Genomic DNA, 16996 nt, shown 5'->3' on the forward strand with positions numbered 1-16996 from the left:
GGAACTGAACTCACGACCTTGCACTTGCCAGGCAGGCGCTTTTGCCGCTGAGCTAAATCCCCAGTCCCCAGACTTCAATCTTTACAGATTCCTGTGAAAATGGATTTTAACCTGGGCATCAGCAAATAAAATCACCAATATCTCACTGAAAATGAGACAGATGCTAAAGAAGATAATGAAATAAATGACACCATATTTTATGTCACAAAGCAAATTTACAAATGATTCAGAACTAAAACACAGGAAGTAGTTTTTGTAAAATGAAGAAGTCAAAATTCCATATAAACTTTGATATTTACTTTTACTCTGAAAATTTCAGATTTTTAAATAGGTAACACAGAGGAACTTACCCCATAAGATGCTGCATTATGTAAGGGAATAAGACCTCCTTTGTCTTGGGCATTCACATCAGCTCCATGTTGTAACAAATATTCTGCAACTTCTAAATTATTATAACCAGCTAATTTAGGAAAGAAGTAACATCATTTTCACTTACAGATTAAACAAAAATCAAATGCATTAGCTATATGTATCTGTAAAGATTAGGTATTACTGAAAGAAGAGATTTTATATAATCCTGAAATTCTGTAGTCTATGAAAAACTAATCTGGGAAAAAATTTCCACCTGGCTTTAAAAGTTGGAAGTTTTGATGACAGCCAGTGGTTCTGAAGACTCCCAAAATTATACTGACTGATTTGCTTCTATCTTTCTATTTTAAACTTTATCAGAAGTCCTAGCCTTTATGGTTGCTACAACTTCCTAAACTCAGGTCCATGGTCTCAGGGGCCACAAGTCAGACAGGCATCTAATCATACAGAAGTAAGTATCTCTGAAAGTCTGGTAGAGAAACCCGTGTTCCTAAAGGCATGAAGTAAAGCTTAATATTTTGGAAATATGGTACAATTTCCCAGCTAATGAGCTGTCAGCGATCTTATGAAACATAAATGTAGGAGGAAAAATTTGGAATTTAACTTTGCCAGTATAGTCACTTAAAATCTGAAAGTGTTCAAACCATTTATTTTTTCCTTTTCTTTCTTTTTTTGTTGTTTTCCGGTACCAGGAATCGAACTCACGACCTTGTGCTTGCCAGGCAGGTGCTGTACCGCTGAGCTAAATCCCCAGCCCCTATTTTTTCCTTTTCTTAAACCATTTTATTTTTATTAGTACATGTTTGGAGTACATAATGATTGCATTCATCATGGAGAGTTGGTACATGTAAACAACGCATTTTAATTATTTTTCCATCCCATTCCCCTCCTCTCTCAAAACATTCACATTTATTTTTGATAGTTTTTATTCTTTTGCTTTAGAATCTAAAGCATAAGAATTTTAAAAGACTGAGTAAGAAAAACAAAACTACCACAAACTAATTATTATATAAACCTAAAAGCCCTTTCAGGTTTCAAGGTATATAATTTAGCACTGTACAAATGGGTAGAAATATTTTGTGTAAACATACTTTTGATTTACAAAGATAATATAGACTTTTCCAATTAGAAGTCAGGTTATATCTTATCTTACACAGACTATCAGTAAGTCTGCGGAAACAATATGGCTTTTGCTTATCACATCAGCATTTTTGTCTTACTACTTCAAAAATAACAGTGGGGTCCAAACTTATACGAAGTGAGAATTTTTTTTTTTTTTTTGGTTACGAATTAAGAATTTAAAGATAAAAATCACATAAAACCTTGTGCGGTGTGGTGAGGTGAGAAGTGAACCCAGAGCCTCATGAATGCCAGGAAAACGCTCTACCACTGAGCTATCTATACCTCTAGTCCTCCCAAATTATCCTTTAAACAAAAAGAATACACTAAGCTATACTACAAGAATGAAATGAGTTGGGAATAGATTTTCATTTCCCATACTACACAAAATAGCAGAAATAGCTGCATCACTTACATTTTCTTTAGTTTGAAACCATATTTAATCAACTGTGCCTCATACATAATTCCCTGACATCCACAATGCAGCTAAAAAGCCTATCCTGGAACCACACTTTTGTAGACCCACACTATAAACAACCGCCCCCTGTACCAATTCTGAGTAAAAACTTAGAACAAATGTTATGGACTGAACCGGTTTCCCTTGGAGTTATACCCCAAACTCTAGCACCTCAAACTGTGAATGTTTTCAGAAATGGGGCCTTTCAAAAAGTAATTAAGTTAAAAAGAAGCCTTTAGGGTAGATGCTAATCTAAACTGAACAGTGTTGAAAGACCTGCTGATGCTTCAACCAGACTTCCAACCCCTAGATCTGTAAGAAAACAAATTCCTGTTGTTTAAGCCAGAGTCCTTGGTTATGGCAGTTCTTGCAAAATAAAACAACAAATAAATCTGGCAAAAGGTTTATGTAACTTCCAAAAGGCCAAAAATATTCTGGCTGCCTGTACCTAGTGCCTATCATTAAGAATGAAAAGCTTGAGCTTCCCAAGAGGAAGGCTGGCGCAGCAGGCATATTTTTCAAAACTCACCCACCAAAGATGATTCAAGCCAAATAGTGATCTGGAATAGAAGATCCCAAATCACATGGCAATTGGCACAGTCTGTTTCAATTCTTCTTACTGAATGTAACATGCTAAGCTTATCTGTTCTCAACTTAGGTAACAGTTTGAAGTATGGTTGCCCCACAAAAGTATCTTGAAGAGTGTAATGCTGCCATTAGAAGATTTTATTGTGAATGTTTCCAGTTCAGTTACAGAAAGCATTTTACTCAGGTAAAATGAATCAGATGTCGCCAGGGGTATAGCTCAGCGGCACAAGTGCCTGCCTGGCAAGCGCAAGGTCCTGAGTTCAATTTCCGGTACCAAAAAAAAAAAAGAAAGAAAGAAAAAGAATCAAATGTCACCAGCCTAAATCTGTAAAACTTCATTCACTTACCTGCTAAATGTAAAGGTGTAGAATGTCGGCCTTGGGTATCACGGCAATTTACATTATCCGGTGATGACAATTTCTTTACTCTGGCTAAACAACCCTTTTTGGCAGCATCTAATAAAGCTGCATCTCCTCTAAGTAGATCCTGAATATCTGTATCTCCATCTTTAACAAGATCCAAAGGAGTATTCCCATCCCTATTTTTCTTTGTAGGGTCTGCACCATGCTAGGCATAAAAAAAGAGGGAGAACTGGCTAAGGTTATGCCCTTTATCCATGAGATCACAGTCAATTTAATCATACCCCTCCTGCAAAAAAAATAATTTTATACTGAGATTCTATGTTAAAGGTGTATATAAGTGCTATTAATTTTTAACTTATATACAGAAAATTACAATAAAAAGATTATAGAGGCAATTAAGTATTATTGGGGTTTATAATTCAGTAATGTAATCAAAATGTGTGAAGTATATTCAAAATCTTTGAATAACAACTACAAAGACAACAATATGCAATATATTAATTATTGTAACTCCTACAAACCTGTTTTGAAACTGTTTTTTGTCTTTAAATAAAAGTATATTCAAAATAAAACATTTCATTAAAAAGTAACTTTCATGTACACTCTAGTCATACTTCATTTAAAAACAGGGACATATTCTGAGAAAGACATCCTTAGGCAATTTTACTTTTGTAGCAACATAGTAGTGTACTTAGGCAATTTTACTTTTGTAGCAACACAGTAGTGTACTTGTTACATAAACCTACGTGGTATAGTCTACTATGATTATATGATAACAGCTTACTGCTCCTAAGCTGTAAACCTGTACAGCACATTATTGCACTAAATACCGTAAGAGCTATAACACAACAGTAAATATTTGTGTACCTAAATATAAAAAAACTATACTGCAACAATTCTCAGTTACAATACAATTTACAGAGCTACTGCCAAATATGCAGTCTAATGATGGCGAACCTGAGTGCCCAACTACAACCTCAAATCCACACATTGCGAAGTACCCACACTGCAATTAAACTTCAATACTAAAGTTTTGGTTTAGAAACAAAAACACAATCACACGCTTGCCATACATTCACCACCACTGATGTAGTTCACTGCTGACTGAAATGTGATCATGCAGCATAACTATTTTCACTTTTCATAATGAAGTCTATTCTTTCATTTTCACTGTAAAAGACCTATCAATATCTGTATTAAACTAGTACCACCAACTTTATGCCCAATAAAATGCCAAATAAACTGGGCTAACATATAATTCATCAAGTATTTTAAGGTTAAATCACTAAACAAGAAAAATATCTACAATAATCAGAAAACTACCACATATGACAGCCTACTATACAAAAATAAACCTGTATGTGATAAATACACTTGTGCATTAAAAAATAAAAAGAGATGACATTTTTTCTGAAATCTAGTAGCAGAACTAGGTACCTTTGTTTCCTACTCTTTTTTTAGTTCAAGTTTATATTGAGTTATTTGAAAAATTGTTAACATATTTCAAAAAAATACTTAAATATACCTGGAGCAGAAGTTTGCAAATTTCGTATTTTCCTTTTGCTGCAGCTTCATGTAAAGGTGTAAATTTCCATAAATCAGCTACATTAACTACTGCTCCATGCTTAACAAGAAGTTCTGCGACTTCATAATGTCCATAAGAACATGCATTGTGCAAGGGTACAAGGCCTCTGAAATGAAAAGTTACATGAGAATATAATTTCATTTCAGTAATTGCATATAACTAATGAAAGATATTTCTTGAACTATATGAGGGATTATACTGACTGTACTTTGTAAAATCTAAAGGTACTGAAAACACAATTCTTTTTCAGGGAGAAGGGAAGAAAATTTAAATTGGCAAAATTCAAATATCTTTAATAAACATCGAAAAATTTACATTAGAAATCATTATCACAATAATGTTGTAATATCCTTGGCCATCACAAATTTTTTTTTTAAAGACAGGGTGTCACTGTACAGTTCATCTGCCCTTAAACTCACAGAGATCCTCCTGTCTTACTTAGCCTCCCAAGCACTGGGATTACAGGCATGCCTCACAATGGTTTGCTCAGCTGTCATAAAATTATAAGGCATTATGCAGATGAAGTCATTATATAAATGCTAACAATATACACATACACATTTTTTGGGGGGGATGTGTATATATACATGTGCATTATGCAGATGAAGTCATTATATAAATGCTAACCATATACATATTTTTTGGGGGGGATGTGTATATAAACACGTACATACATTTAAGTATACGTATATATAAAAATTTTATACATATATAAACTTACATATGTATACATATACATAAATGTATATATACACACAAATGTATATATACACACATATACATATACACATTTATGTATAACTATGAGTGTATATATACACATATATATATACACACACACATTTTATATACATATATACACACACATTTTGTGGTTATCAGCGACTGAAGCTAGGGCTGCAGCCATGCTAGGCAAGTACGTATCCTACCTCTGCGCTATACCCCAGTCCCCATCATAAAATCTTAAATGAAATTTTAGGAGCTATATTTATAGCAATTTTAGGAAACAGACTACTCCCTGGAAAATAAAAAGAGAACTACTGTTAGAAAAATGGTTTTATAAAAAAGCTGACAAGGTAAAGAGAAACATGACAATTTTTAGTACTCACCCTTTATCTTTAGCATGCACATCAGCTCCATGCTGCAGCAGGTATTCTACTACAGATACCCTGTTATACCCAGCTGCAAAATGAAGTGGTGTAGACTGACGCCCTTCAATGTCTCTGCAGTTGACGCTCTGAACAGTACACAGTTTCTGTAGGATCAAACACAATATACATGTGATGCTACATATTCTCATTTCTTATTTTAACTTATGTAGTAGAAGACTTACTTTTCTGATTTATTTTCTTCTCTCACTCAATAAGAATAAAAAGTATTTTTTATTATTTCACCTTATTATTTAACTGAGAACCCATTTGGTCTTCTCACCTACACCCATATCTTCTACTTTTATTTTTCCATATTTTTTTTAATTTTAAAGAAAATAGTACAAAAAAAAAGAACAATAGCAAAATACAAACAATACGAAGCAAGGACATTGAAAAAGATACAGGGTTTCAAACCAAATTATAGAGATTAACAGTGGTTGTTATATTACATATTGTTATCTTCAACAAAGTTGCTCAGATTACCAGATGTAAGAATAAAAGACTGATCAAATCATTAAAGGGAATAAGAAAATAATAATTTAAAAGAACATTAGAGACAATACAGTGTCACTAGGCAGGACTGTAGGAATTTACCAATGGATATTATACTGCAAATTGTTGTCGTCATATAAATTGCTCAGATTACGAGATACAAGCATTCAAAATTGGTCCAAATATTAAAAAAAACCCTTTTAATCATTAACGGTTCCCCTCAACAAACCATCAGACACCAACAGTACAGTTATGCCACTGATCCATCCATCTCTATATATATATACATACACATACACAAAAATGCCTTAGTACTTTCTTTTTCTTCTTTCCCTCATCCCAGTTGTTCCTTCCTTTGAGCAATTTCTTTCCCTTTCTTATTATCTATGGTACATTCTTCTAGATTTTTGGGAGGCTAGTAGGTAAATTTTTATCAGTACTTACAACAGAAAAGATAACCTAATAGCAGAAAAGATAATTACAACAGAAAAGATACCTAATAGCAGAAAAGATAACCTAATAGCAATTACTACAATCATTGTAATGGCAAATACAGGAAGAGGTATGGTGGACCACAGGAGCACTAGCATCACCAAGGGGACTGATAAAAATTCAGAATCTAAAACCTCTATTTACTGAGTCAGAACTTGTATTTTAACAAGATCCCTAGGTGATCTGTAACTACATTAAGTTTGAGAAGTACTGCTCTAGACCAATGGTTCTCAAACTTTCATGTGCGTTGGGGTCCCATTTCTAGATTTTAAATTTATTGTGCTTTGAGTGGCACTTGAAAATTTGCATTTCTAGCAAATTTCTAGGTGCTGCTGGTGGCAAGGAATTACAGAGAATGAATCACACTGTACTATATAGAATCAATTAACGAATGCTACCAGTTATGAACTATCCTTCAGAGGATAAAGAATATAGGCATTCAAGTAATTTCTGGGTTGTCTGGTTCAGATGACCTAGTTGAAAAATGTTCGCTTCAAAAGTAACACTCAAAATACTCAAGAATATTTCACATGAAAAATAGGAAAGTGTGGGGAAAGGAAAGCAACACAGAAAATAAATAACAATGCTCAAAGAGTCAAAAGAATTTCAATATTAGTAAAAATTCTGCCCTTTTCACTATCCTATCTTAAAAGTAGAGGTAACATAAACTCAATAAACCCAAAGAACCAGGTAGTATGAGTGGGTTTAGCTCAACAGGTTTAAATCACTAGACTGGCAAAACTCTTCTGTCCTTCCTAAGTAAGAACTTGTTAGATATATAGATTTAAGGTCCTGTTCAAGAGATGGTGTTTTTTGGTGGGTCTGAAGTTGGACTTTGGGAATAAATATTTTTAATATGTGTACCAGGTGCTGCTAGTTTGGGCAGTTATCTCAGGTTATCTTACTCTCTACTGCCAGTTTAACAAGTTTTCTAATAATAGACATAGTGGATTACCACTAAATAAACATAACAGCACACAGTTAAACGTTCATTGGGTAATACACAGATGTTCTTGTCCTGGTGATTCATACAGAGCCACCTGTCTAAAGATAGGAAAGGTACAGAGAGGCTGATGAAGATAAATTTCCATCAAGTGATTTTAAAATCAGGGCAAGGGAAGACAGCTCAGTATCGATCACAGGGAGAGATGGTATTTTGTTTTCTAAGTCCAGTTCCTGCCTCAACCTCATGTCTTCTTCATGTACCTGTTCCTCTAGACCACTTTGATAGCCATGAAAATGAAGTTTAGTCTTCAATATTATATTTACTAAGTATAACTTTATGTCCCTCAATTGATCACTTTGCTTAAGAAAAATCAACAAAAACCTAAAATTATTTGAGATGGCTATACTATTTATCAATTCTCAGAGGCTCTTCATTTAAAAGTGAATAAATTTTCTGAGCGCTCTACAAAGAGATCAACAGTCGTACTTCTTTCTCAGAATATCTACAATTACTGACTTTGTGTAATGGGTCCGTTTAGAATGGACAGCAGCATATGGAAATATAGTGAAATTATTTCAAATAGTTACTTCTGCCACAAACTGAATAAACAATTTTAGCTTTTATAAAACTTATTATTCATTCGTTCACTATTCATTCATTACCTCAACTTAGACCATCATAGTTTTGAAAAGTCTTGAAAGGGAAAAACATACAAAGCTTTTCTCATCTACTAGCTTGGAAAATGAAAACATTATTAAATTACTGAAGAAGTATTTAATTTGTGGCAAATGCCGCATTAACTCTAATTGATATTAGCTGAATTGAAAACAGTCCTGCTCTTTCAAAACATTAGGCTTTTATCTATCCAGATATACACTTTTCTTAGGTAACAGAAATACATGGTATAGGGAGTTAAGACATTACATATATTTGAATGGTAAAACAAAAACAGAATCTAAAAGAAGTTTATCTGGGGAAGACTGCAGTAGGAAATGAGGTGGGCATGATCTGAAACTGACTGCTCTAACAGAAGAATGATCTTGATTTAGATGAATTGAAGGTTACTAGGCAACCATGGCTCTTTGCAAAGTGGCAACGCATTATTGCTCTATAAACAGTGGTGGCAAATGGGGGGACAGAAAACAGCAGAAATCTGTACAAAGAAATGACAAAGTTTTCCCCCTTATTTTATACGTCATAGGTTAACAGTAGTGGATAGTATTTTTTTTTTGTGGAAAGTAATTTGATACACCTCATTCTTCATAGGGATGAATAGGTTCTTTAAGCAAAATCCATTTTGTATTACATCAAGTTTGTATAACTTGGTGAATTTGGTATTTACTGAGATATGTGTTCAACTAGAGACTCTTTTTCTTTCATTACTCAGTCTTTATTTGTAGAGAATTTGATATTTTTGTCCTTTTAAAGGGACATTTAAATAAACCAAACTCTTCATTTTAACACTACAGATTCATTGAAGTAAAAATAAAAACCCAAAGGTAACAAAAGTATGAGATCATATCTTACTTTTACAGTTTCTACGTCTCCGGCCTTTGCAGCTTCCAGCAATTGTCTGTCTGCTTCTGAATTACCTAATGGGATACCCTCTAAAAGAGAAAAGAGGGACAGAGTGATTAACTTATGTTTAGAAAACAGGACCAAGGTTTCAGAGGGGGGTTTTATCAAAAAGTAAATTCTTTTACAGTTTGCTACATTATATGGGTCTACCTCTGTAGTTGTAGGTAAAATGAATTAAAACCTTTAAAACTCTTTTGAAGCATAATACATCTAAACAAAATGTTTAAGTGTGTATAATTATAAAATTTAAGCAATATAAAGGAACATAAAATAGGTGATGAAAGCTGACCTGCTTAATAATCATGCCATGTGGAATTCTGGAAAGTATTAAATTAACAGAGCAAAAGCCAGGAATCAAACCACGGCTCCAGTATTAACTAGAGTAAGTCATTTACTCTGAACAGAGGCAAATAGTTTTAACTTTCTGTGTCTCAGATTTTTTTCCGCTCTAAAGAACAAAGCTGGACTAGAAATATCTAACATCATTTCCAGGTCTAAAATTGCACTTTGTATCACATTTAAGATTTCAGAAAAGAAAGGGAGCATCTACTTTATATCTTGGAACCAAATAAGCTCTACATAGATTAATTAAGCCTTAAAATAACCAGAAGAAAATACAAATGTTTTTCTATCTTGGGACAGAAAAGGTTCTTAGAGCAGTACATCAAAGGGAGGCCCCTCACCCCTAAATCTGTCAGACAGTAACACAGAATTGAAATTGTAAGACAAAGAACAAAATGGAAAAACCATACTGAAGCATGCATTTAAAGGAGACTACATTTTAACATATAAGGCATTCGTTTATTTTTTTGCCAATTTTAAATAGTTTTAACACACTGTACTTCCTATTTATAATACAGTGCTTTTAAAATGCAATGCTATCCGGGTTGGTAGTGCACGCCTGTAATCCCAGCATTTGGGAGGCTGAGGCAGGAGAATCACTGCAAGTTTGAGGCCAGCCTAGGCTACAAAATGAGTTCAAGACCAGCCTGAACTGCACAGTGAGACCCTGTCTCAAAAAAAAAAAAGCAAGCAAGGTGTTCTTATGAGAAACATACTTTGGAAGCCTCAGCAGACATGGGATGAGGACATTAACAAGTACTTCACACACACACACACACACACGCACGCACACACGCACGCACACACGCACACACATATATATATATAAAGCCAATAAACATAAAATTATGTTCAAACTTACTCATAATGAGAAATGGCAAAAACTAGTTTTTCTACTCACTAGTAAACAGAAAAAGGAAATAGGAATTTATACTGATGATATTTCTAGTTTGCACTAAAAAACCCCTCCTATTCCATTAATTCACAAAATGCACATTCACCTATGGAAAATATTAACAATCATACCTAGTACTGACAAAGAAAACAGCTACACATGACCCTTCTAGAAGAAAAACTGACAATTATATGGTACCCTACGATCTAGTAATTTCACTTCAATAATTTATTTTAAGAAGCTAGCGGGTAAGTGAAGCTATGTATAATAAATAGTACTAAGTGTAAAATTCATAAGGCAGTAAAATTTTGTTTTTTCAGACAGTGTCTCGCTATGTAGTTCAAGTTGGCCATGAACTTGCAGTAATCCTCCTGCCTCAGCCTCTCAAGTGCTGGGATTACAAGCGTGCACCACCACCCTCAGCTAAGGCAGTAAGTAGGCAAATTAATGGAGTTAGTGTTATTACCCCTAATCAAATGAGTTGGGTATGGAAAAATAAAGGTATTCCTGAAAGCAATCTTCTAGTTAAATTCAGTTTTAGAAGAACTTAGGAAGGTGTATCAGCTTGCTTTATCTACTCAAGCAGTAGTTTTCTCTAATATTCTTCCAGTGTTTAGTAGACCTCAGGCATATAAATCATCAAAGATGCATGTTAAGAACAGAAGTCTTTGTTTTTTAGTTCTGAGTTTTGAGACCTCAAAGGTACTCCATTAGATTCTAATAGAAACTAGAGATGTAGGCAAGTGATATTTTTAAGAACTGGAGAAGTAGTTTAGTGATAGAGCACTTGAGTACTTGCCTATCACATGTGAGGCCCTGAGTTTAATTCTCAGCACTGGGGAAAAAAACAAAAGCTAACTTGAAATTTATGGGACCAGATTTTTAGGCTGAATGTTTATGCCAAACGTGTAGATGAAATAAGCACATTCAATAATGGTTATCTTATACAAATTCTACATGCCTTAAAAACGCAGGGTCTAAAGAGGAATGAAGACGCAGGGCCAGAATTTTGAATATTACATATCACTAGAGATGCTGTACTAAAAGACCCTCACCTTTAAAATTTCCCTTCCTTTAAAAGCACCATGTATGATGGCTTGTTTGTAATCCTAGCTGCTGGGGGCTGAGGCAGAAGGATTCCAAATTTGCGGCCAGCCTAGGTAACTTAGCCAGCTCCTGTCTCATAATAAAATTTGAATAAAGGGACTGGGTATACCTTAGTGGTAAAGTGCTTGCCTAACATGCAATGGGTTTAATATTCATCCCAAGGAACTATTTTATCTGGTTCTGAAAAGCTTCCTTGATAAAAACTTGACAGCCATTTATGCATTCAGAGACTGGGCAGAAAATACAAGAGCAAAGGACTTAATGACATTTGGGCATTAACGAGCTAACAGGACAAGTTAATGAAGAGCCAAAAATTCATTACCAAATACTACGTATAATATCTGATATGTAAAAAAATTTAACAATTAAAAAAATTAATGTCATGGAAGTATTTAATACCTTGGAGCACTTGTTGCACATTTTCATTTCCCATCTGCAATGCAGTAAAGCCCTGCAGGGATATAATGCTGGGATCGCACCCGTAGCTCAGAAGTAGGCGGCAGGTTTGTAGATGACCACAATGTGCAGCTCTGTGCAGAGATGTCTGACCAAGATTATCTAGAGCATTGACCTTAACAATGCAGAAAAAGTTGATTTTAACCTTTAGTGCACAATTTAAAACCACAAAATCATGTAAATCATAATGCTACTAATTTAAAAAGCTTAATTATTCTTTTATAAAGTATTGTCCAGTGACAAAGCAAGAATTTATGCTCAAATCCAGAGCACAAATTCACCAATTCATGAGGGCTGACATGAGCAGACAGACCCCATTTTGGGTTAAAAATGTGAGATTTTGAGTATCGGTTGTGTTTAGTATTAAAGTGTTTAGATTCAAGTATTTACAGTGATACATTGTCTAACACGTATGTTTTGGATCTCTGAGGTCTAGAAATGTGGAGATTAACCCTAAGGTAAACAACAGGAGGAAAGTCAGAGATAAATTTGCATTAAAATACTTATTTCTACTGGCTTAATCTTCTACCTAATGTGTTATATAATCCGTACAGACATGTGGTATATTCACTATGAAGTACTTCAACAATACAATCGAACAGCTGCTGGTAGGTAGATGAATCTCCAAAATATTACACTAAGTAGGAAAAGTTTACACAGAAGAGTATACATTGTATGATTCCATGACTGTGAAGGCCTAGAACAGGCAAATCTAATCTATGTCAGAAAAAATAAAACTGTTATCTCTAGAGATGAAGACTGCCTGAGATAGGACATTACTTCTGCTATGAGATGTTCTTTATTTTGATACAGGAGTTTTGGTTACACATTTTTGTGTATTTGTCAAAATTCAGCATATATGTAGGACTTAAAATTTGTATGTTTCATTTTATGTAAATAATATCTAAACAAAGACTAAACAAATACTTAACTTTAATTGATGTGTATGTAAAGGTATTTGGGGAAATGTACAGTAATCTGCAAATTATTTTGATCAAAATTAAGATATATTGATGAATACATAAAAAATATAGCAAAAAGTAATAGATGGGTATAATTATTTTCTGTAAAATTCTTTCATCTTGGTTATGTCTTTGAAAAATTTCACAAGAAACACAAATCACTTCTCTTACCCTCACTTCCACCTCTCCATCACAGAAATAACTTGTCAAAACACAAGTGGGAAATTAAGTTTCTGAGTAAACAACCTGTGCTTACTGTGTGAGGCACTGGTTAATTCATACTCATGAAATCAGAGAATATCTGAAGAAGAATATAGCAACACCTTCTCAACAAACATATAACTAGACTACGAATAGCTAGTCTCTATGCTTACAGATCCTGCAAAGTCTATTTAAAATTATCAAGGCAATTAAACTACTTATTCATATACCCAAACTCACAGAAGTGAGAAAAGCATCCACTTGAAAAATTTTTCAGGTACCACTGTCTTAAGAATAGGATGACCAATTAATCCTGGTTTCCCTGGGACTTCCTCTGTTTAGCACTTAGAAGTTCTGTTTCTGGAAATCCCCAAGTCCTGGATAAAAATGAGTAACTGGTCACCCTAGTCAAGATTGCTTCATTGAGTTCCAAACGCAAAATGCATCCAGGTATTTTTCAATATATCACATGTACAAAAAGAGCAATCAATGAAAAGATACAGAAAAGAAAGACAAATGAGATATGCCAAGCAGACAAGCGGAAACAAATTTTATTTTGTTCAGTAATTTACAATAGGAAAGACCAAGATTATACATTATTAAGAACTCCCCCAATCAAAGTGAGATTAGGACACAGAGATTAGGTAACACAAAAAGAAACTGGAAAATTCTAAGTGGTTAATTGAGTGAAGGAAGGACAAATAAAACCATTCAGCAAAGCCTACAGAAGAGGCCTCAGGGGCTACTGAAGGGTTTGTGTTCTTTTATTCTGCTTTCATGCAGAGCAGTTTCATTTCCTGTTATACACTGGATTTCTACTAAAGATTTTGTAGAATCTGTGGCCATAAACTGCAAATTGCTGAATTAGGTGACTCTTCTAATCTGGGATGCTATGTATGTTTTACTATGTAGCATTTTCAAAAGTTTCTGTGTAAAAAAATAATGACTTCTAGCCTTGATGGAAGTACAATTATTCAATCAATTAAATGCTCTGGATACAAATGACAACTAAAAGAACAATAGTTTATCAACATGTGTAGGTATGTTTCTTAAATCATTTATTTCCTTCTATTCAAATGCTTTAGCTTAGTTACAAAAGTAACAGAAAAGAAGAAAACATCACTGTGGTAAATAACAAGTTACTATAGTAACCAAAGAATAGAAGATATGATGAGAAAAGACTGAAAAGATAACTGGTCAGAGTCAGTATGATCCTAGCTGGGGATATTCTATTCACCAGCTGGTCCTTATGGATAACTTTGACCTGTGGTGTATGGTTAAAAGGAAGGGAGAAGGAAGGACATATACAAATAATGTGCATGTGAATAAAATACATCAACTTTCTCCAAAAAATTGGAAATAAGAGTTACCTGTAGGACTTTTAAGTGTAGATTAAGAGAGAAAAAAGTAATACTTATGGTAAATATTTTAGGGAGTCAACCATTTCATCTGATAAATAGAAAACTCAGTAGATGACCAAAGATTACCAAAAAGGTGATATACCTTTGCTTCATGTTTCACCACTACTTCAACAACATCATTATGAGCTTTCTCAGAAGCCACGTGTAGAGGAGTCAAGAATCTTAAAAGAGAAAAAGCCAGACCATGAGTGTATTTCCTAGAGAATAAAATGTCAATAATATTTAATCATTAAAAGTATACTTACTCTTTAGTCTTTTCATTGATGTTAGCTCCTTTTCTTAGCAACAGTTCACAGATTTGTTTTCTTTTGGGATATGGAGATGCAGCAGCACAATGCTAAATAATTTAAATTGTAGCATTAATCGAGGACTATATACAACTGATTTTTATTTAAGAACACTTGTGTTTCCAATCAAGAATGATCAAGGAGTTTATTTAACTTCTTTTTTTTTTTTTGGTACTAGGAATTGAACTTGGGACCTTGTGCTTGCCAGGCAGGTGCTTGGGCTGCTGAGCTATATCCCCAGCCCAGTTCACTCCTTTATTTTTGACCTGACTATGCTTTTGATAAATTCTCTTTTGGACAAGATGTGCAACAATTACCAAATTTGGATCAAGGCTAAAAGGCTTCTGTGTCAGATGATACATGTTGTTAAGTATCTAGCACAAACAATGCGTATCTGAAAAAGCCACAATTGATATGATGAAAACTTAATGCGAGCAATACACTTTTTAAAAGTGTTTCCATATAATATGGTGTTTATGTTGAAAAGTTAAGAAAATATCCATGGGGTTTCTTTACATGAAGATAGAATACTCACTGGCTCGAAATCTCCTTGGTCAAGACTACTGACAGACTAGCTCATAAGCTGAGCAGTATTTATCTATGTCAACTACTTGCTGCAGCAGAATAAAGAGCTTAGATTACCTAACTGGCACATTCAGCTTTAGAAAATGACATACTTTGGACTCCAGGCAGCATTTATACCTAAGTTGTATCAAGGAGGAAAAGGAGAGAAGAGGTGAGAATTTGCCAGTTAAAGCTAGAACTCTGTGGTCATGGTCTATATCTTGGCAACCTCAACATCCAGGATCATACTCATGGACAATGGGCATTCAGTAATGTTAGAATGATGACTAAATCAATGTATGTATGTTAAAACTAAAATAAGAAAATTTATGGAATAAAAGTTCTGGTTAATTTTTAAGTAAAGCCAGTCAATATATCTAAGCACATAGTACACAAGAAATTTGTTCTGTTATTAATTATAAAGCTTATTAGATCCTCAAATCTTTGATATTCCTGTAGTTACCAAAATCATTTCTTCACCTTCAATAAAATCAAACCTAATTTGTGAACACAGATTTTTTTTTGGCATATTAAGGGTAATAACCCCAGGATTTCTATGAGGAAAGCACAGAAAATGGAAGTAGTTTATTTCAAACAATTCTTTACCACTCCCACCTCAAACCGCACCCCTGCTCTTCCTCTGTACAACCTCAGAGCAGGGCCAAATCTCTAGAAACAGAAGAATTTGCTCCTGGACTACAAGTATCTTCAATATTAATTCCCAGTATGTTGTAACAGAAAGATAGGGGAACTAAGGGAAAACAACAGGTAGTAAAACACTCCTCTTTACCTATGCTTTTGTTTTTCATGGGTTCAGTTACTTGCTATATATGCTACCTGCTAATTAGTAACTTAGCAATCATCTCAGCCACCAGCAGACTGAAGGCTGAGGCACCACAGTGCTCCTTTGCAAGTTAACTCTTACATTACTTGATAATGGCCCGAAAGCACAAGAGTAGTGATGCTAGTGATCTGATACATCAAAGAGAAGCTGTGAAGTGCTTCCTTTAAATAAAAGTCTTAATGAAGAAAGAAAAACTACGGTATGTGAGGTTGCTAACATTTATTAGTCTGCAGCTCTACTTTTTTACTTGGACTTTTTAAGAAGTAGCAACAAGATCAAAAATATTTACAGGTAAATTTCTACATAAATTTTTTACACTTTACATTAAGGCATAAAGAAAAAAAATTGTAATAGAAGACTACTAGCTAAGGCTACCATAAGTAAAATCTGCTAAATACATCAACCTGCAAATCTTCTCCTAGCTAAAGTACATTTTGCAACTCATAAAAAAGGACTTTTCTTTACAAATTGTAATCCCTGATTTTTGCATTCTCGTTTCTATATTCTGTCACTTATCCTGACACCTCTCATACTTTTCTACTCATATCCACTTTGCTATAGCTCCACAGAGCTGTTACCTCCATTAGGGAAGTAACCTCTAAAATACTTCACATTTTAGACCTAATTCTGAAAAACTACTGCAAAACTCAAAAGGAAACACACCATATGTTTTGTGTGTTTTTGAGACTGGGTCTTGCTATGTTGCCCAGCCAGGCCAGCTTTGAACTCTTCATTCTCCTACCTCCCAGGTAGCTGGGATTACAGGTGTGTGCACTGC

General features: G+C 34.2%; 1 protein-coding gene across 2 annotated transcripts in view; it reads right to left on the bottom strand.

The window, feature by feature from the left end:
- Positions 1–16996, bottom strand: part of Tnks2 (tankyrase, TRF1-interacting ankyrin-related ADP-ribose polymerase 2) — a 73255-nt gene that overhangs the window by 25662 nt on the left and 30597 nt on the right. For both annotated transcript variants that reach the window (XM_013514874.1, XM_005385828.2), the window contains exons 10-17: positions 14769–14860; positions 14606–14684; positions 11883–12054; positions 9089–9168; positions 5590–5735; positions 4421–4586; positions 2881–3100; positions 351–460 (exon numbers count right to left, since the gene is read on the bottom strand). In XM_013514874.1, coding sequence (XP_013370328.1) covers positions 351–460; positions 2881–3100; positions 4421–4586; positions 5590–5735; positions 9089–9168; positions 11883–12054; positions 14606–14684; positions 14769–14860 — 1065 coding nt within the window. The remainder of the gene's footprint in view (positions 1–350; positions 461–2880; positions 3101–4420; positions 4587–5589; positions 5736–9088; positions 9169–11882; positions 12055–14605; positions 14685–14768; positions 14861–16996) is intronic.

The sequence above is a fragment of the Chinchilla lanigera genome, unplaced genomic scaffold (genome assembly GCF_000276665.1).
Source record: "Chinchilla lanigera isolate Chin_1 unplaced genomic scaffold, ChiLan1.0 scaffold00024, whole genome shotgun sequence".
NCBI lineage: Eukaryota > Metazoa > Chordata > Mammalia > Rodentia > Chinchillidae > Chinchilla > Chinchilla lanigera.